Source organism: Myodes glareolus, chromosome 4, assembly GCF_982192425.1.
Source record: "Myodes glareolus chromosome 4, mMyoGla1.1, whole genome shotgun sequence".
Lineage (NCBI taxonomy): Eukaryota > Metazoa > Chordata > Mammalia > Rodentia > Cricetidae > Myodes > Myodes glareolus.
Window position 1 is genome coordinate 54,201,333 of NC_142029.1, and position 22,210 is coordinate 54,223,542.

The 22,210-nt window shown below is 43.4% G+C and overlaps 1 protein-coding gene and 1 pseudogene across 2 annotated transcripts in view; one reads left to right on the forward strand and one right to left on the reverse strand.

Annotated features, from left to right (window-relative positions):
* Positions 1-836: 836 nt before the first annotated feature.
* Positions 837-5,531, reverse strand: LOC146894638 (FUN14 domain-containing protein 1 pseudogene; annotated as a pseudogene).
* A 10,010-nt stretch (positions 5,532-15,541) lies between these two features.
* Pcolce2 (procollagen C-endopeptidase enhancer 2) overlaps positions 15,542-22,210 on the forward strand; it is a 46,878-nt gene continuing 40,209 nt past the window's right edge. Inside the window, exons 1-2 of one of the 2 annotated variants that reach the window (XM_048452518.2) lie at positions 15,542-15,717; positions 17,121-17,229. In XM_048452518.2, the coding sequence (XP_048308475.1) occupies positions 15,557-15,717; positions 17,121-17,229 (270 nt within the window). In that variant the 5' untranslated portion in view covers positions 15,542-15,556. Of the gene's footprint in view, positions 15,718-16,210; positions 16,369-17,120; positions 17,230-22,210 lie in introns of those variants that run through there. The other variant, XM_048452519.3, reaches the window with a different exon arrangement.

Consider the following 22,210-nt stretch of genomic DNA (forward strand, 5'->3'; position numbering starts at 1 on the left):
TTATAACTGATATCAAAACTACGAAATGCCCCATGAGGACTTCCTAATAAAGGGCCATAGTCAGAAAAGCTGCAGTCTTTCTGGTCTGATGACTCTAGTCCACACAGCTGTTTTCCCTAATGCCGACCTAGAACTCTCAGGCAAGACTAACAATACTGAACGTTCTTGGACAAAGGAGGCCCTGGGCAAGCAAGATGCTGGCTCTGAGAAACAAGCAAATTGGTCTAGTGTTCAAACAACGTTTGGACGCTCAAACTACTAGCACCCGAGAGCCCCAGTTCTTACATCACATACTCAGTCTAGAAGTTAGTTCTATTTCTGCAACAATTTTATGATTACACAGAAAAATCACAATTTTTCACATGCAAATTCATATTATATGTTTAAGTTTCTTTTTTCTATGTGTTTTTGTTTTTCAAGACAGGGTTTCCTTATAGCTCTGGAGCCCATTCTGGAACTCACTCTATAGAACAGGCTTGCCTCGAACTCACAGAGATCTGCCTGCCTCTGCCTACCGAGTGCTGGGATTAGAGGTGTGTACCACCACTGCCCAACATGTTTAAGTATTTTAAAAGCAATCTGTACTGCTTGGTGAAGAAGTGGCCAAAATAAAAATTAGGAATTTTTTAGGACTAAAAGCAAGATGTATTTGAGGTTCATAAACATATAAATGGGAAGGGTAAAATTGGTTAAAACAAACAAACAAACAATGTGTACTCCCAAAATAACTAGTTCTTTCCAGGCTGTTGGAATAAATAAACAAAACAAATCTGGAAAATGAGAACATACAAGGAAATATTTTTAAAGCCATAAACATCAGAGGAAAAAAAGTCACTATAAGCATGGTATTTTCTTACAAGCACCTTCTTTAATGTAAAGATTTTATATAAGCAAAGTAAGATACAGGAGAAAACAACCTAAAGATCAGTTCATTGGAAGAGTTTAACATCTTAATAATTTTATTGTTTCTAAGGCCTCCCACAAAAGGACACCACAATTCTTCAGTTTATTGCAAACACATCTTTTAAAAAGTCAGCTCTAAAATTGAAGCTACGAGACTAGGTTTTAATTACTGGCACTGTACAGTAAAGCACAAAGTAGAACCATTTAAATAAAAATAATATTCCATTGGGAAGTACACACAGTAGCTTTTTTCTCTCTCCATATTTGTATCTATTGATGATATTTATAGGCGATCAGCCTTGTGGAATTAAGTTCTTATACAACAGACAGACAAGTCACCTATTACAAACTATGAAGCTACTGACGTATGTATAGGCTAGTTTAGAAACAAATGTAATTTTTTAAACATTGCAAAAGCCACGCTTTGTTCAAGGATGCTGTTGTTCACACGCCTCCCAGGTTGTCCTCCAGCAGACACCAGCTTGCCAAGCTTCTGGTGGCAAAATGCTAAGCTGTTGTCATTGCTATTACCCCACTCACTGTTGTTTCTTGCTCTGGGGACTCTGATGACAGATGTTATTAGAGATGATCACCCCGAGGCCAACCCTTCTCTTCTTACAGGTGAATCCACTAGGACAGAGCCTTCAAGTCCATAAGATGTGAGGCCTGACAAAAGCCACCCACAAAGTCAATGGATATCACAATGTTCTGTCTGAAAAACTCTATTGCTTAGTCAATGACATTGTTGATTTCAGGGGTTGCTCTACTCTCTCCTTTCTTCATCTGTCTTTTGGCTTTGTTTAATCTGTAACTCTCTTCTAATTGATTTGCACAGAGCCACCGTGACTGGCCATCTGTAGAAGAAAGTCAACACCTACCAGTTTCTGCAAGTTTTCCGGCCTTTAATTCCTTCTGAAATTAAATTCTTGCCCACCAGATAGTCAAGTCATTCAATACAACCCGAAGAGCTACTGAGTATTTTTCTATGTTAGGTCCCAAACTTTGGCCAAATGCTTGGTTCCACCAACGATATCCCCGTGCTTACTCAGTTAAGTTCAGCATTCTACAGGACTCATCATTGCTTCCTTATAGTGTGGGGGGAGAGGATTTCCAGGCTCTGTGATACCACCTGCTGCTAGTTTGGGGGGCGGTCTTCCAATAACTACTTCTTATCCAATAGACTTGAAGTTTGTTGCTGCTGCAAACATCTTGTGAACTGGTGGAGCAGTAACTTGAAATGAAACTTGAAACGAACCAACAGGAAAGGAACAAAGGTGAGAGACTGGCTAGGTTCCAGTGACATCATTGGAACTGTGAAGGCCCAAAAATGTGAGCCTGAAGGTCAGAGAGTTTTAACTTGTTCAGAGTTGTTGACAGCAAGTGTGGCTACACATCCTGACCGAGGGTGTGGTTACTTGGTCTTTTTGACATTAAGATGACCCATACAGGTAGATCCACTGCACCCTGACCAATGGTCAGCATATTCAAGCATGCTTTTGAAAAAGGAGGTTTGACCTTGGAAGTGGCTGCCTTTAGGATACTTGGTCTAGGATGGGTTCACTGCCTAAACAATAGGATATTTTTCTCATAGATTAATGGCTTGATGGCTCAAAATATTGAAACAAATAACTGTTCTAGTTGTCCTTTGTATCATGTTAAAGCAGTCTTTTGTCTTCCCCATGTTGTATTGGGATATAAAAGTGTATGCAAAATTAAACGCAGGAATATCAGTATTCACTGGAACTCCCTTCCAGTACTATACTATGTTTTCTGTTTTATTATTTTAACTTCCATCTTTGTTCTCTTTGCTATTTTTCTAACCCCCATGCCCTTACCCTGGTAAGTGGTATTTTTGTCCAAACTGGTCTCCAACAGGAAACCAAGATTCGTCTTTAAGTTATGAAAGCCAATTCACTTTAGCTTTCCTTATAGGTGTTTGTGTCATTTCTCTGTTAAGCTTCAGTTTATCAGAAAAGGAGCATGGAGTTGAACATAAGATGATATAGTCTAATTTTAGTCTTTCTTCAGGTAATCTTTATTCTAGCCTTAAGATATAACCAGGAGTTGTGGTTTTATTATCCCATTGAAGAGGTAATAAAATCATGTTCTCGTTATTTTTAATGACTAGCCCAAGGCTTAGAGTTGGCTACATTCTGATTTAGGAAACAGGAAATGTCAGCACAATGAGGACATCAAGACACAGCACTTAATCGGGTCTATTTACAAAGAAGGTCTTGAGAACAATTTTAGAAAATCATCTGATGTATGAAATTTTTTCTTTCTACATCTATTAATGTAATCTTATTCTGCTAGTGGTCATGTTTACTCTACCACACAGTTTCTCATGTTAATGAAGAGAAAAATTGCATTTAATAAACTAATTCAGTTAATGAGTAAAAATGTACAAAATACTCGAAAGCTACTCATCAACTTCACTGACTTCTTCAGTTTTTTCCCCCTAGAGATGACTATTACTGAACATGGGTTACCAGTCTTTACCCCAAGAAGTAAAGTTCAGCCACCTGTACTCAATAAACCAATTAAAACATCCGAATCAATAGTAAAAACAGTGAGATTTATTCAATATGGCCATGTTGGGAAGGAGACAGAGAGATTCAGTGACATTCAGTTCAGCCATGTGCCATTGAGTACCCTACCTGAGAGCAGAGTTGAGCAATAGTTACTACAAAAATCAGTGCAGGATTTCCTGTTCCCAATCCTGGGAGCCCCACGGTGGAATAACACCCAGAGACATTCAGCCGGATTGATTCAGGCTAAGAGTCTAGATGGGCGATCTGGGAACTGTTCTTTCGAAAAAGAGTCGACAGTCAGCCTCTGGGTCAACACTACATCTGCTGTGCCCAGGACTCTGAAGCAGTTCCACCCTGCATGCTCTAAGTGACTAGCATCACTCAAATGCTCCAAGAGGACCTGTTTCTGCCCATCATGCCCATAAGCAGTGCCCCCGAAGGTTTCCTCTTCATTCCCACAATTGTGAAGCTTGACTTTGTTTCTGGACGGAGCCAGTGAACACCTGACATCTTGAAAGGCTCCCATCAGCTAGGGTGTGTTCTTTCTCTCTTCTTCCCTGCCACTGACGTCTCCCCTCTCTATGCCCATGTTTGCCAAACCCAGTCTCTGTTATACTGCTATACTATTGTGGAATAATCCTCCTGTACACTGTGAATATGTATTATACTCATTGGTTAATAAAGAAGTAACCGGCCTATAGCTGGGCTGGAAGAGATTAGGTAGGAGAGTCAGACTAGGAGGAGGATGCTAGGAAGAAGAAGGGTAGAGTCAGAGGAATTGTGAGCAGACACAGCAAGATGGGCATGCCGTACTAAGAAAAGGTACCAAGCCACATGGCAAAATGTAGATAAGAAATATGGGTTAATTTAAAATGTAAGAGTTAGCTAGTAACTAGCCTGAGCTATTTATAATTAATATTAGGCCTCTGGGTGATTACTCTGGGTGATTATTAGGAGTGGGTCACGGGAAAGAAACTCCTGCCTACACTATACCTCGCTAGAATCTCCCTGGGAGTAGGAGTGCCTACAGGCTTCACTGCCCCCAACTACCAGATCTTCGAGCACGCCCTACTTGCATTCTTAATGGTTTGTTTTGTTTGCTTGTTGTTTTGCTTTAAATAGTTAATTTTTCTTAATTCCAAATTCTCTTGGCAGTAATAATGTTAAAGGTGGAGTTATTTGTCTATTATACTGCTGATGGAGATATTCAAGATGTTTTCAAACTTGCTAGAATTCTTTGACAAGAGGGTAACCCTAGGATGGGTTCAGTCATATGTGGGTCGCTTATAATCATTCTGGAACTAGTCACACGGCCTTGTAGTTTTCAAGTTCCTTTTTCTTGTGTGGTCCTATAATCTCAATGTTTGTGTCCCCCTCAAAATTTAGAAGTGAAAATGCCAACCTCTGCAGGGGCTGGGCTTAGGGGGATGGGTCTTTTTGAGGGTGATAGGGCAATAAGGAATGGAGCTCAGGACTGGGATTAGTGCCTGATCTACAAGATCAGGTCAATTGCTTTGCTCCTTCTACCAAACAAAGACACTGGGAAAGTGGCACCCGTGAGAATCAGTTGGCATCCGCACACTTTGAGAACCTTGATCCAAACTTCCCAGAGTCTAGAGCTATGAGAAACAAAAGTTTGCTGTTTAAAAGCCACCGAGTCTAGGGTCCTGTCACCAGACATGTTAAAGAGAATAGTCTCTCTTTTTTCTATTTCAACTCTTGTTTTTACTGGTAGTGAAGACTGGGTGTTTATAACTTACGTTTTTTAAAAAAATAAGAAAAGGTAACCCAAGGTTGTCCCTAGATTTGAGACTCAAGGACACAACCTGAGCAGTTGGAGGAGGCAGGTGATAAAGGTGTCTTCTGTGTGTGACTCCTGGTAGGTGATTGCTATAGAGCAAAAGTAAACAGGGAGGTGACTTTCCAGGCACCTGAGACGAGCCCCCCCCCCCACCAGCCCTCCCTACAAGCTCTGTTATACTTTTAATGTTGAGACCTTCCTAGTGAGGCAGAGAGCATAGATGGCGGGAGGGAGACCTGGGACACTGGAGTCCTGATACCTGCAGTCCTCAGGGCCGCAGTAAGGTACTGCCCCATTTCCTCCACCCCTACCTATCCCAAGGCATGGAAAGCAAAGTTACCTGTTAGGATGGAACGCTAGCATCTGCCAGTGAATCCCATAGTTCTCCTTCCAAGAAAAATAAATCTGCTGTAAGGGCTGTCATTGACTGGCAGTCCTGCCCACCACACACTGGATCAACAACTTCAGGTATGCCAATGGTAGACTCACCCTCCCCTAGGATGCTTTCTATCTGCGATCAGCAGTACCCTTCACAGCCTCCCTGTCACTGGGCCATCTTCTTGCTAAAGTTCTTCACTGCTGGGGCCAAACTATTACTTAGGCTGCAGTAGAGTCTGGAGCTCTGATCCCCTTCATTCCCCTGACTCCAGGCTGAGGTCAGATTTCTCATAGTCTCAGGCTCTGTAGTAGGAGGCCACTTGTTTATTCTCGTCTGCTCAGCCCCGAAATAATCACACAGAAACCATATTAGTTGCAATACTATTTGGCCAATAGCTTAAGCTTATTTCTGGCTAACCCATATCTTAAACTAACCCATCTCCAGTAATTTGTGTATCACCACGAGGCTGTGACTTACAGGGTAAAGTTCAGGCATCTGTCTCTGTCGGGGCTCCATGGCTTCTCTCTGACTCTGCCTTCTTTCTCCCAGCATTCAGTTTCATTTTCCTGGCCTAGCTAAGTACTGTCTTGCTATAGGCCAAAGCAGTTTCTTCATTCATTGATAGTATTCACAGCATACAGAAGGGAATCCCACATTAAGGATCTCTTAGAGGCATTATCTTGCAGGTCTAATTCTGTCTTGGTGTTTTCTACTCAGAGGACCAAACCCACAAATTACAAAATGAATGAGACTCTTCAAACATTAAATCCCTCTTTTAAAAGCAGGAGGCAGCAAAGATGGAAGTGTTTGTAGAGGCCAAAGGAGAAACTTGGGTCTCTTCCTCAGGAATATCCTTTACCTCCTTTTTTGAGACTGGGTTTCTTATTGGCCTGGAGTGTGTCGATTAGGCTGGACTGGTGAGCCATCGAGTTTGGGGCCCTTCCTGTGTGTGTGGTTATGTCTGGCTCTTTACATGGGTGCTGGGGTTTAAACTTAGATCCTCATGCTTGAGAGGCCAGCGTGTTACTGACTGCGCCATCTCCTCAGGTCCTAAAATACAGGCTTAGAAGCATTCTCAACAAGGAGTGTGGGAACCAGACTCTGCTGCGCATGCTGGATCTCCAGGGCCTGCTGTTGCATTTGGCATTGAGCAGGCTCCTAATAACAGGAAAAACAGAAGGAAGGGAGAGAGGGAAAAGAGAGAGAAGGAAGGAAGGAAGGAGGGAGAGAGGGACTGGGGGACTGAGGGAAGGAGAGAAGGAATGAAGAAAGATTTGGATTAGCCTGGACTGAAATCTACTCAATTGTTAGTAAATGTTAAAAAAAAAAAAAAACAATTTGAATAGAAAATCTGCAGGCAGATGAGCAGACTTGATTTGAAATTTAGAAAAGGAGCATCCCAAAATGTGTGTTTCTAGAACTGTCTGGGAGACAAACAAGTACACAGACACATTCATCCCTCCATCTCGATTTACATATGCATGAATGAAATGTTCAGGACATAATACACAAAATATGCCTTGATATGCCTAATATTTTTCACAAAATATTCAATACTTACAAATAAGACCTAAATATGCCACAAAAAAATAAAAGGAAAATGAAGCAGCAATAACAGCAGCAACAACAAAGCGTCTAGACACTGCCATGAAACATTGCCAACCAATGAAACAGAGCCAACGCCAACTCCAGGCACAGAGGTGGTGTGTCTGCTTAGGGCACTTCCCATTTGTGCGGTTAGCCCAGAGCAGGAGGTCAGGAGATTGCTATTACTAGTGTCTGGCCAACATTGCCCAGCTCAGAAGCATCAATCCTAATATCCCTGAGAGGAAAGAAAAGAGTCAAGCACGAAGCATATTCTAATTAAGTTCAGTCAAACAGGCAAGGCTAGCACTGGGGTTAAAAAAAGCAACCATTTAATGCCCGTGGTAAGCTTATGCTAATATTCGAGTGTGTTGCCATGGCGTAATGTGTTCCCGTGTTGAGAATGATGCTCTCCTCTCCTGTATCTTCTTCTGCAATTATCTTAGCAAAAATGTGTATTCAAAGTTCTCCTTTCACAGGAAAAATGAAGTTTTTGGTTGGGATTATGTCACCAGCTTTCACAAGACTGTAAAATATTTTCAGAATTCTCAGAGCAAAGGAGTTGACTTAGGCTTTAAGCCAGTTTTATTGATATTGTGGATTCGTGACTATATTCATAAGCGTAATTTTATATGTGAATATATGTAAGGACACATGTGTGTAAACTCTGTAGGGCTTCTCTCTCAAGTTCTAAATTAGAAAGCAGCCCATAGTTACTCAGTCTCACCCCTCCAGTCCCTTTGTTTCTGTAGAACGTTTATTTGGATAATACCTCTTTTGTGATCCTACTTTTTCATAAATGATAGCACTAAAACAGTCTTTCAAGGTAATAACAATCCAGGCTCAAAGGGTTCTTTCACTCCAGGTGTTCAGGGAGCAATGAATGCTATGTTTTTCCATGTGAAATGGCCAGATTCTCTAATTGTCTACTGTGCCCTTGATGACAAAGAAGTTCTCCAAATAGCACGTTAGAGAGGATGGAGTAAATGGGCCAATGTGGCACTAGTGTCCTTTCTTTCTCCCTTCCTCCCTCCCTCCCTTCCTCCTCCCTCCCTCATTCCCTCCCCCTCTCTCTCTCTCTTTTTCTTTCTTTCTCCCTTCCTTTCTTTTTAATTTCCAGATTTTACATAATGAACAGATGTGCTGGTTTGAAAGAAAGTGGCCCCTGAAGGGAGTGACACTATTAGGAGGAGTGGCGGTTGTTGGAGTAGGTGTGGTCTTATTAGAGGAAGTGTGTCACTGTGGAGGCGGGCTTTAAGGGCTCATATATGTTCAAGTCACACCCAGTGAAACAGACCACTTCCTGTTGCCTGCCAATCAAGATGTAGAACTCTCAGCTCCAGCACTATGTCTACCAGCACGAAGCCATACTCCCAGGTAGCATGTTCCCTGTCATGAGGATAATGAACTAAACCTCTAAAACTATTAGCTACCACCTCAATTAAATGATCTCCTTTATACATAAGAGTTGCTGTGGTCATGGCGTCTCTTCACAGCAATAGATACCCTAAGACAGAGGTTATTTCCTTTACACTGAAGGATATTGTTACTTAAGAAACTGCCCCCCCCCCATACAAAGCTGAAAAGCCAATTTGATTTCATTCCTTGGTGTGGTCTGCCCAGATCTTCTAGAACCAGTGAGTGAGGAGGAATGGCTGAGAGAGAATCTGGGATAATGGCTCCTGCTACGCTGAGCATGTCTTGTTCTAGACTCATGGCTTCTTCTCACCAGCCAGCTTGGTGGCTCATCTTTGCTGTCCTTATCCTTACCTTGGGTGGACCCATTGCATTGCCTTTCTTGCAGACAAATGCTAGCTTGCTATGAGTCAAGGTTATGAGTAATACTGAGCCCAGTGAGACAGTCAGGCTAGTCAGCTACAAAATACTCACTGACTGTGCATTACAGGATGAGGCTATTCCCAGGTGGTAAGTACACCTGTACAATAAGATTTGTGTTACAGGCAGTAATCCCTCTTACAGCCAAAAATCTGCATCTACAAGTCAATACAATGAGACAATTCAGAGGTATTTTGGTATGATTTGGTGGTCCTAGTTGTTTTCTATACTTCATACTTCTTATTGCCACTCATGGTCTACATAATTGGCTTCTTTTATTATTATTGTTGCTGTTGTTATTTGCAAACCCAGGGCCTTGCACACACAAGCATTATATCACTGAGTTATGTCTCTAGGCTTTGGTTTGATGGAGTCCAAGCTGGCCTTGAACTGTGATCCAACTGCCTCTGCCTCCTGAATACTGGGATTGCAGGCATGAGCAACTATAACCAGTTAGCATAATTTGAGTAGTGTTTTAATTATCCTTATATCTTCCATTCATGACTTCTCAGTACTACATGGTAGAACTATCGAGTATTCAGGAGTTTTTGTAATTCTTGGAACTCTAGCTCTAGAAGGAAGGCTTATGTGGTCTGTTGTTCTGCAATACTGACCTCAGGTTTGGTCTTGGAAATGTATGTTTGCTTACACGCTACTTCCAGGGGATTAAAGAGGAGACAAAAATAGATAATTAAAACCTTGAGTGAGCGCTCTCATTCAGCCCTTGGTCACATTCCCTACCTGGGGGCCTGAGGAATAGTGAATGGGCTTAGTGTTCCCAGAACCACAAAGCACAAGGAGGGGTGTCTTCTTGCAGAAGAGATTCTGGGAAGACAAACAGCATCTGCAAGTCCATTTACACCCACTGTCCCCCTGTGCCTTGAGCATTTTGCATCCTGATAGAGGTCATGATGAGTTAGCTTACAGTACTGATTAAAAGCTTGATTTTTCAGTCAGTCCGGGTTCCAACCTCAGCTTTTCATTTACGCGAATTAATTAGTGCTTTGGACCCCAGAATCTCCGCCTGTAAAATAACAGCAGGCACTCTTACCCCACAGACTTGAAAATAGAAGCAAGTTAATCTTATTGTCTTGTATTTTGATATATTTGATTGCTATTTCTTAGAAGCCTGTCCACTTCTAATGAGAGACACAAAAGGAGTGGGTCCAGAGGGGAGGGAAGGTGGGGGAAGAACTGGGCAGAGGGGAGGGACAGGAAACTATAATCAGGATATATTGTATGAGAAAAATTGTTTTCAACAAAGGGGAGAGAAGGAAAATAAATGAATAAACATTAAAAAAAAAAGGAAAGCAAAGCAAGTGAAATGTTGCCGTGCAGGACGCACACGGTTCCTGTTAGACAGCACATGCTCAGCAGAAGGCAGGGATCATTACTGCCATGACGCTGATGCTCAGCAGAAGGCAGAGAGAGATCATTACTACCTTGACACTGATAGGGATGATGATGACGACGGCGATCCATCGTGGAGGACCTCCATTGGAAATCAGCCAGCTGCAGCTCGCTCCTTTGAGTCCAGCTTCACCTGGCCGCCTTTGACTGACCCAGCCTCACGTGTGCAGGTGGTTGCAGCTGCTTCTATTTCAAACACATTACGTTGGAAATACCCAGGAAAATACCTCTTTGGGTACTTTTCCTCCATGAAGGAGATGGGCTCATTGAGCTATGCAGACTTTAATCCTAGCATGGATTAACCTAATCCATCTTTAGCACAGATGTTAATTAGTCTCTTGCCTGTCCATTGGTTTTTGAAAGGTGTAGGATTTCAAGGCTTCATTCCCTATGTGATGAGTTTCTACCTCCCTTGGAGCTGAGAGGCAGGCAGGTGACATGGACGGTACCCATCTAGGCCCTTAGATGGGTCTGTGGATCCTGTGCTGAGCTTTCATTCTGTAGAGGGTAGCAGGAATTTCCCAGAGCAGAAAAGCATCCCACAGGCTTGCTGCAGTGGTGACAGCAGTAAGTTCAAGTGATTGCATTTAGTGGTCAGTTTTAGTGGCAGTGATGTCAGTGGATCTCTCAAAGGGCCACTTGCCAGGTGAAATTCTAGCCATTATTCTCGGGTATTGTGCACTACTCGCTTGGCCATGTTTGTGACTAAGAAGCCATTACCGATTCAGTCTCTCTATAACACCGGATTTTTGGGAGGAGTATTGGGAGGGTGGAAGGAAAGTTTACAGTTGGGAGCATTTGTCACGAGCTCTTGTTGGCCATGACACAAGTGCAGCTTACAGCATTTGATAATTCAAATGTCAATCCACCAGAGAAATTGTTCTCAGATGGAGGGGCCCTGCCCATCAAGGCCAGCAGAGCCACTGACTCTGAAAACTGCTGCTTTCATCTGTAATTTTGCTTGTGCCATAAGAGCAGTGGCATCTCCCCTCTACCATGCATTTTCATGTAGTGTGTATATATAGTCTCATGATTATATCTCACTCTTATGGGCACATATATCTGTGGGTGGTCAAGAAGATGACTACGTTCTTCACATTGTGGTTGGAAACTTAGAAACCTGTTCTCTATCATTAGCCTTACTGACAGAGTAACTTGGCCAAACAAGGGTCCTTCTGAACAGATCACAGACAGAACGTTCACAGATTTGACTTATGAAGTTGCAGGTGTTTGACCCTGTAGGATCTAAGCCCTTCAGAGGATTTATGGTGAACTAGGGTGTTATTGCAGGTGTCTGTCCTTGTTATATCACAGTCCTTCAAGAGATCAATAGCATTGATATTGCCCAAGTTTCCTTAATCAGCACCTCTCTACTCTGACTCAAAAAAACCATTAACATCTTGTGCCAGTTTTTAAGCAAAGATTTTAGATTCAGTAAACTGTTTTTGTTTAGGTCCTGAGATTCAGACAATAAAAGAAGGCTGTTAATTTTCTAACGATGTCCAGATATTACTAATCGCACTTAAGAAATGTAAAATAATAACGTACATTTCGCATTTTCCTTAGTGCTCTCAATGGTTTAGTTTTCTGCCTTTGTAACCTGTGGCAGCCCCTTCAAGAGATGGCTGGAACCTCCTCACAGCTGCAGCTGTGGTTGGCTGCAAACTAGCTGATAATTTTTGTTATATATCTTCAACGAATGCCTGTGTTTCTGAGATAGGACCGTGTAACCTTTTTGATTGCTGACAAGTTGCTAATGAATGGATGTATATATGTTTGGGGTTTTGTAGTGGTTGGGGAATAAGAATATAGAAGATATAAATTTAAAGGAATAAGAATGTTAGAATTGGTACAGAAAATTAGAGCTAAGAAATTATAGTCAATTAGGACAAGAGAATTAGAATTAAAGAAGAAATAAAATAACCCTCAGATACAGTGTGAAGTTATTATAGAAATCTTTCAATACCTGCTTCTGGGAACCATTTCTCTTTTGGAAACCTGAATAGGGACTGGGAGCTGATTTGTTGGCCTTTACATTTTACTTTCCTTCCTAATATATAGTCACAAATACATAGAGAGAGTCTTTCTCTATATAGCCCTGGCTGGCCTAGATTTCTTTATGTAGACCAAACTAGCCTTGAATTGACAAATCTCTGCTTGCCTCTCTGCCTCTAGAGTGCTGAGATCAAAGGCACATGCCACTACTCCTGGCTGGTAACCACATTTTTTAAATGAACTTTTACTTGTAATGTTGAAAGAACATAGAGTATCTAGCGTCACAGGTAACAGAGCTCTTACATGTTGATATTATTATTTCTCAAGATGAATTCGGGATCTGATTATGCTGCTCAATGTAGAACACTTGACTACCGGGCATAAAGTTTTACATTCAATCCCCCGCATCAGAATAATAGTAAAAATGACAACAACGAAAACTAAATGGGGAGAGAAAAAGCTGAATCCAGGAAAGATATTTTGAGCACTGTAGTAGTAGTTTTAAAGTTCTACGCCATTTTATTTTCCCAGAAAGAACGTAAGGAATCCCCACTTTCATAGCTCTAGTGAATTAAAAATATTATAGAAACATCAAGAATGCTATATTATCATTAGCTTAGGCTGTACAAAGAGAATGTTCACACTGATAGCTTCCCAGTCCTGCTTTCTTCCTCACGTTATGACTTAAAAGTCAGAAGACCAATGAAGTACAGTAGGAGCACAGAGCCCACCTGAGCTCCTCCAGGTAGAGCTCGGAACAGTGAGGGGAGAGTCCAGAAACTCTCATGACCTCCTTCTCTGCCTAATCCAAATCCCTCGCTGGACTGGTTTTGAGGCACCTTTCAAGATAATCAGAGGAAGCCAGTGTGGTGGTTTGAAAGAAAATGGCCACCAAAGGAAGTGGCACTCTCAGGAGGTGTGACTTGGCTGGAGTAGGTAAGTCCTTGTTGGAGGAAGTGTGTCACTGTGGGGATGGGCTTTGGGGTTCTCATATATGCAAAAGCCACACCCAGTATCTCAGAACACTTCCTGTTGCCTGCACAAGATGTAGAACTCTCAGCTACCTCTCTAGCACCATGTCTGCCTGCACACCGATGTGTCCCACCATGATGATAATGGACTGAATCTCTGAAACTGTAAACCACCCAAACTAAAAGTTTTTCTTTATAAGAATTGCTGTGGTCATGGTGTCTCTTCACAGTGAAAGAACACTAAGACACCAGGTATCCTGTTGCTATGATAAACTCCATGATCAAACCAGTTTAGGGGAGGAAAGGTCTATTTGGCTACACTCCCAGCTAACAACCCATCTTTCATAGAGCTGATGCTGACCTGTAAGTGATTGGGTTGGAATTTAAGGTGCATTTTAGATGTTTGCAAGGTTGATGAATCAACCAGAGATGAAGCAGCAAACACTAGATGCTAGTATTCTGCACAATGCATGCTAACTTTACAAGAGGTAAGTTCACTGGTGGTTTTGTACATGTTCCCATGACTTAGATTCTTTGTGCTACCAGGCAACATCAGAAAGGGTATCTACTTGTGTGAAGAGACCCCCTGGCCCCTCACTCTGCCATCCTTCTGATTTCTCAATGGCTCCCTCTGCTTCTGTCCCTTTTTGCCCTAATTGCATCCTAAAACACCAGAAACTGACCTCACACATGTGAAGTGGACACACACCTTCAGAGGTCCCTTGCTTGAGTCTGTCTCAAATTTAACACATTAAACATCTCAGGACATTTCAGGTTTATAATTTTGGTTAGAACTGTAGTTCCAGGTCAAATATGTGTTTTTAAGAGCAAATAACACGGTTCTTAATAGACTTTTAAAATCACATGGTAAGATCTCTTTTGTGAGTGTCAACAACAGAATGATCCATGTTAGAACCTTTTACTTTTTAGTGAGAATACAAACACAGCCATTGTCCTATAAACTAAGAAAAGAAAATAATTCTGCATATTTGTGCTCAAGCAGTTTTCAATTTATGCATGGTTAACACTTATTTATCTTATTTTATTTTTAAAAATCCTACAAACAGAATAGTTTCAGGCATGAAAACTCCAAACCATTACTAGAAAATGAAGTTTCACTTTAGATCCCCAAACTGTGACTTTTTAATAAACCATCATCTACAAAGTCTTGATTTTCTGATAGCTTATTCTGGGACTGTGTATCAAATAAACAAATTAATTTACTCTTGGCTCTTTTAAAGAAGTTTTTACTAAGTTGAGGGTGTAAGTTTCAGAATATAATGTATGCTGCCAAATTCTGTAATTCCTTTTACAAAAATGTCATACAGGGTGTGGTACATTTAGGGAATTTTTTTAAAGTTGTAATTCCTGGTAAGTTTTTTTTTTTTTGCCCTTGCTTTAAAACAAAAACAAAAACAACAAAACAAGCAAACAAACAAAAAGCAGTGATAAGGCAGGAAGGGGCTGGAGAGATGGTTCAGCAATTAAGAGTCCAAGCAACTCTTCCAGAGGAACAGGGTTCAATCCCTAGCACCCACATGGTAGCTCACAACTGGCCAGTTCCAGGGGATCTGATGTCCTTTTCTAGCTTCCTGAATACTGCACACACATGGCGCACAGACATACATGCAGGCAAAACACCCAAACATGTAAAATAGATATTTTAAAACTATTTAAAATGCTTATGCAATCTAAACCTGAAGAGGGCTTCCAACTTTCTGCCTGTAGTCTTTGCTTGCCAGAGTGTTAAGTTCTTAACATTACAAACTCATTAGCAATTAAGTCTTTAAAAAATATTAGTGTGTGGGGGGGGGGGGTGTGCTCACACCCATAGAAACCAGAAGAAGGTATTAAATCCCAGAGAACTGAAGTGTCTAACTGAGCTGCCTAACATGAATTCTGGGAACTGACCTCGAGTCCCCTGAAAGCGCGGCAAGCACTCTTAACCTCTGAGTTGTTCCTTCAGCTTCAGAACCGGAGTCATAAAAAGCATTGCCTTAATTTTTTTTTCCTTACAAAGAAAAAAGTAATTTAAAAGGAACAACACTGACAAAGCCTCACAGTTAAGTTGTATCTCCCATGGGTATCGAGTCCATTCTGCTGCTCTAGGTCTTTTGTGGCTCTCTGATGCCACACTAAAGGGAAGATGTTTTTCTGTCAAAGCCTCGGTGGTACAAGGCTAGAACTGCCCTCGTCCAAAGTGTGTAAATATTTTCACTCATCAATAAAGTTTCCTTTTCCAGCCGTTGGGGTAACTCTTCAAATAAGAGAGAAGCCCGCGGAGAAACACCATTTACAGAAGCTAAGGTGGGTGGTGAGATGAGCGGATCTGACATTTAATGACAATTCACTCACAAATCTCTTACTTGGAAACACATGTGGAAATCTGCCGACAAAACTATCTCTCTAGTCATTGTTACAGACCCGTGAACACAGGCTCTAGCGCGTGTGTATTTAAAGCAAGAATGAGAGCTGGAGGTCCACTATGGAAGGATCTCTTTACTTGTCCCTTGGGGCTGCAGTTCCAAGAAGACAAAGGAGGAGTGTGGGGGTCTCCCCAGCAGGCCTGCTGCGTTTTACTTAAAAGCAAGCTGCGGGCAACCCCCCACTCCCACCCCGGAGAACCACGGCTGGCCCTGGGTACCGCTGGCTGGGCTCCCTTCCCCGGCGGCCGCCCCGGGGGACAGACCGCGGCCCCTCCCGCCGGAGAACAAACGGGACATTCAGCCGCCGCCCGCGGCTGCCAGGGCGCGTCCCCCGGGGAAATTAGGCGTGGAGTCGGCCGCGAACGCCTTCAAAAGCGGCCCTCCCGCCGGCCGCGGCGCACTCGGTACCTGGCTGCGGGCGCCGAGCAGGATGCCGCAGTGAGCTGCCGGCCATGGGGGGCGCGAGCGCCTGCATCCCGCTCTGCCTGCTGCTGGCTGCCGCGCAGCTGGCCCGGTCGCAGACCCCAGAGAGGTAACGCCCGCCCTGCCCTTCCCGCACCCCTGACCCCGCACCTCGCCACCGGGGGCGGCCCTGCTCTCCCCCGAATGCTGGAGCTGCGGCCCCCAGGTCACCACGTGGCGCGGCTCGCTCTCCCTTGCCTTGCCTCCCCGCTGTTTGTGTGCGGGTGCAGGGCACACTCGCGCTCGAATGTGCTCCCTCCTCTTCCCTGCTCTTTTCTTCCCCGCTCGGCCAATCTAAGGCAAACCCAGGGAGTCGTTCTTTTAACTGAGTTCTCACTAACATCCAGGGCAGAGGACGGCTAACTCCCGCATCACCTCCAGCCGCCTCTATCTTTCCCTTTCCCTGGGCGCGGGGAGGGGCGCACGGAGAAGCTCAACTTTCCAAAAAGGGGAGAAAGCAAGGCCTGTCTCCAAATCTAGGCACTTACAAACTTTATATTTACCACGACTTTTAAATCATGCGACTCTCCCAGAGTGTCCCTCACCGGTGACCTCTCCCACTCTCTCCAGTTAAGTCATTCAATTTTTATATAATACTTTGACTGGAATATCTCTGTCTTAAGCTAATGATGAATTTGGACGCATTATCGGGTTATGATTTCAATATTCTAAAAGCTGGCAAGATTTCAGACTTTTTATCTGGTGCAAGATTTTTGCTAAACAATATTAACTCGTTCATATCAGCTCGGACACCTTTTTGAAAACCACTTTAGATTGCTAGACCGTGTTTCAATTTAAGTGTCCTCTCCTTTATTTTCCCAGACCTGTTTTCACATGTGGCGGCATTCTTACCGGAGAGTCTGGATTTATTGGCAGTGAAGGTTTTCCTGGAATGTACCCTCCAAATAGCAAATGTACTTGGAAAATCACAGTAAGCATTTCTTTTAAAGGTGTTCTTCTGGACGTGGGTACTGCAAAGAGTACACTATGATGTCAATCCCCCCGGTGTTAGGATCGGGTTTAGTGGGAGATGCCTGAGAACGTGAAATGTTGTGTTTACTTCATGTGGGAAGTTTTTGTTAAGAAAGCCGGTGGTGTCCTGCAATAGCGATTAGACCGGGCTCAAGATGTGGCTGGAAGAAGGAACCCTTCAAGTAGATGTTTCTGAGTTAGTTGAGCTTTATGAATTCACGATTAAGGCTGTTTCTAGTTAGAGGTCTGTTGTAAGGGCCTTTGACAGCTAGATGCTGTTCATGCCTGCGTAAATCCCTCCTGGGAAATAAAAGGTCAAAGTTTTGACTTCTTTATACTCAAGAGAAGAACAACAGTTACCACCCTGCTTGTCCCTTCTTAGGAACCACCACTAAGGCAACTTAAGAACGGAGGGTGCTAATGAGGGCTTTAATAAAATGCCACAGTGGTCAGCGCTGGCTGTATTAGCCTGAGTCAAGGCGAGAAAGCAGATAGAGACACAACTAATGTAAACAAAAGTCTGGATTTAGAGTCAGCTGGCTGAGTCATATTTCCAGTCACTGCTGCTGTAACTTTTGTTGCCACCTTCACTTTACTGTTGCTCTTGGGAAGTTATTTGGTAATCAAAAAAGCCCATCTAGTCAGAACGTAACACCCACCAATCATGATTCGTTGTGTGGATGTATTTTATGTTGCGGAAGGTTGCACTAGGGCCTCATACATGCTAAGCCCCGGATCATGTTTGAAGTACTTAAATGAGCCAAGTAATTAACAAGTGTCTCACAGGATCCACAGAATCACTCTGATCGTCGTTTTGCCTGTTTTATAAATGGGAAAGCTGAGGCCTAACAGGATTATATAGAGACATTGATTTGATAAGCCCTCTTTCACCTGTTGTGCAGTGATGTTTGGCAGACCGATATAAAATACAAATTTAATATAAAATTTGACTTTTTATGCATTATTACTCTCCTGTAAAATCTCAGTGAATGGGTACAGACTTCATTATGTTGTTGCAACACATGCAACTAGGGTAGGAGATGTCCCAGAAGCAGCTTTGAAATGCTGATATTGCTAATACATGTGAAATAAGACTGGGAAACAAATGTAAGATGGCTTAGCTTTATATTGTCGTTGTGTTTTCATTGTGACTCAGTGGTTTTGAGTTCAGAATGATCCAAGAGGCATCATGTGTCTAACTAGGTGAAATCCACGCTTGGTTGTGTATTTGGGAGATGTATCGTCAGGTTGCTGTGGTATCAGGCTTTCGTGAGAGAGGTGTGTGTCCAGGGAAGATGTTTCTGGATCAGGGAGGGCTTTGCCTCAGAGGAGGTGCAATTGCCAAAAGAGAGAGAGAGAGAGAGAGAGAGAGAGAGAGAGAGAGAGAGAGAGAGAAGGACCTTGGGGTGGGATGGTGGAATGGGTATAGAGTGTTCGGGGATGGGGTGGAAAGAGGTTTAATGACCTTAAGAACTGTCGAGGAGGGTAGTGTGGCTGGGACAGATGAACAAAGACCGTAGTCTGGAGAAAAGTGGGGGAACTGAGCCAAGAGGATCCTGAGTTTGAAGCCAATCTGAAACCCTGAGCAGTGTGTGTGTGTGTGTGGGGGGGGGGGTGACGGGTCCAGGGGGCTATGATACTGTTAAGGATCCAGGAAAGGATGGGGTGACTAGGGTTCTAATAACAAGGATGAAGAAACGGGACATCTTCTGCCTTCAGTGTTTCACAGGCAGATGGACATGCAGCCAGGGTTAGGTGGCACCAGCTGAGAGGTCCATGTGCCAACTTGTCCCCTTTCCTTTGTGGCTTCTATCGTAAACAGGGGTGATTTCTGCTGGGGGTTTACCCAAAGCCTTCTAGAAAGACTTTCTCAAAGCCAGCTGTATTAGACAAGGTTCTCTAGAGAACTGGAACCAATAGTATGTGTGTGTTTGTGTCTGTGTGTCTGTGTGCTAAAAGCGGATCTATTAGGCTGGTTTGTACCATATGGTTTGGGGAGTCCACCTGTGCCTGTCAGCACAATGGACAGGCGAGAAAACAATCAACTCAGTAACCATTCAGTCAACACAACCTGGTACCTCAGCACTGGGAGCCTGGAGGCTCCCTGGAGAGCAGCTGGTGTGGAATCCACATCAGAAAGCAGAGGAAGCCAGGGTGTGATGTCAGTATAGGATGCCAGCAGCCGGGGACAGACACACTGGTTCCTCAAGAAGAGAAGACAGGATCGTGCATACCGCTGTTTCCTCCTGCCTCTTTATATCTGGGGTGCCGGGGAAATGGTACCACCCTCAGCCACTCCTCTCTGAAAGACAAATGACATCTTTCCCCTGATAAGAAACCCAAAGACCTAAAACCTCATAGACACGCCCTGAGGTGTGTCTGCTCTGTGACTTGAAGTTCCATCAGGTTGACAATCAAGATCAAATGTCACCTCAATTGATCCCGTTCAGTTTTCTGCTCCTGCAGTAAGTAAAGCAAGAGTGGGGGTCCACTGGAACTCAATGTTACATATTATATTATATTAATTATTATATATGTGTATGTACATATATACATGTACACGTGTACAAGCTGAAGTCAGAGGTTGACATCTAGTTTTTTCTTTAACGCTGCTCCACTGTTGGGAGCTGTTTAAATAACAACACACAAATTGTATTCATTTAAACACTGCTTGGCCCATTAGTTCTAGCCTCTTATTGACTAACTCTCACATCTTGATTCAACCCATTTCTAATAATCTGTATGTCACCACAAACTCGTGGTTTACCGGGAAAGATTCAGCATGTCTGACCTGGCAGCTTCATGGCAGGCAGCTCTCTGCCTCTGCCTCCTTTCTCCCAGAATTCTGTTCTGTCTACTCTACCCACCTAAGGGCTGCCCTATCAAAAGGCCAAAGCAATTTTCTTTATTCAACCAATGAAAGCAACACATAGAAAGAAGACCCTCCTATACCACTCCACCTTAATTTGTAAGACAGTGTCTCTCACTGAACCCTTCTCTCACCGGGTGTCTAGGCTGGCTGGCAAGCCCCAGGGCTAGTCCTCTCTCTGCCTCCCCAGCTACCATCATCCTCCACTAACAACAGACTTTACACTCCCCTCCCATCCCAACCTTTCCAGCTGAAGATGTGCACGGCAAGGTGGATCTCACCCCCAGATGGTTGCCATGGAGCTGCTTCATCAGTGGGGAAATAAGGACGTCTGATGTGTGTTTTAAAAATTGTGCCAACCAAATGTTTTAGCCCCTTGTCTTAGCCTTCCTGGGCATGGAAGTGTAGCTTGCATATGGGACGTTTATCTTTTTCCTTGTTTTTATTTGTTTTTTTTTGTTACAATGATAAAGCTCTGACCAATACCAATATGAGGAGAAAAGGGTTTATTTCATCTTAGACTTTACAGTCCATCATTGAGGAACGCAAGCAAAAATCTGGATGCAGGATCTTCAGCGGAATCCTGGAGGGGGTGCTGCTTCCAGGCTTGCATCCTCTGCCTTGTCCAGCTATTTTTGTTATATAGCCCAATCCTACTTGTCTGGGCAAGTCACTATGTATATCTACACATCTGTATCTATATCTATACCTACATCTAGATATAGATCTCTCCTATATCAATTAGTAATAAGAAAATGCCCCACAGCTATGCCGTAGGCCTATCAGATGGAAGCAGCTCCTCAGCTGAGATTCCCTCTTCCTAGTTGGCTCTAGTTTGTGTCACCTTGACAAAGACTAACCAGCACGGGCCTGGTAGAACTTACTTCCCTCAGAGGTGGGGATCAAACTCAGGGTCCTCAACAAGCAAAGCCCTTGCTGTACAACTGAGCTAGATTCCCAGCCTCTATTCTAGTATTTTAAATTCTAGGGCAATTTCTTGGATGACAGCACTATTGTCCACATGGTCTATATGGATTGTATAAATTAAATGAGTTTCATTGCCTTAATCATAGTAGCTACTTTTAAGTGTTCAATAGCACCCCTCTCTCCTCCCTTCCCGCGTGTGGGGCTGCATGTTTGTGAATATTTTCATCATTATAAAATGCCCCTTTGGGCAGTTCTAGAGAATTTTAGGGATGAATTTTGCTTGTGGACAGACATACAGAGAGTGGAAGTGCCCCAGACTGCCTAGCTGTACTTCTGCCCCGTCAGTGGAGAAGTGATATTAGTCCTCCATAGTTGATGACTTAATCCTGTTGACTCAGCCTTATCATTCTGGTTGTCAGTGTATGGTGGTGGCAGTAGTTGACTGGGTTTTAGTAATTTCGTCTGGCTGAGTGTGTTCTTAAAAAATGCATGGCTAGACATTAAATCAGATGATTTGAGGGTTATGAAATGGTTGGATATTTTGTAATCCATGATGAGAGTGAGTGTTCTTGACTTCCTGTAGATGTTAACGCTACAGGCAGCTAACCACATGGACATCTGCATCAGATGCCAGAGCCTTGCGCCTGTTGTAAGGGGCAAGGATTGAGTACAATTCAACAACTATGGTCCTTGAAAAAGTGGAGATCAATCTGGTTAAGCAGGTTTGGAATAAAAGATTGCGGTGAGACTGACGTTACCCCGACTGACTGGAGCATGAAGACCACGTGCCAAGCCCAGCAGCCAGAGACGAAACTCCAGATCTTGGCACACTCCCACCACACGGGGTTACAGTGCTCCTTCGCAACATGTGCAGAGGATGATGGGAAGTATCTGAGATCCTCAGAGAAAATGGGGAGTCAGCAATGAACCTGGTCAGCAAGGACTTAGCCAATGTAGTGAACTCACTGGCCAGAAGCCTTTACAGCATCCCTCACCCCCACCCCAGGCGGGCCTAGGTGATGTCAGAAGTGGTGTGAGCGCGTGACAATGACCGTGAGGTGTGCGCTGGTGAGAGAAAGCCCCCCAGACTCCCTGCAGTTCTAGCTCTTTCTCGCCCCTGGCAACCAGATCATCATCTTGTGAA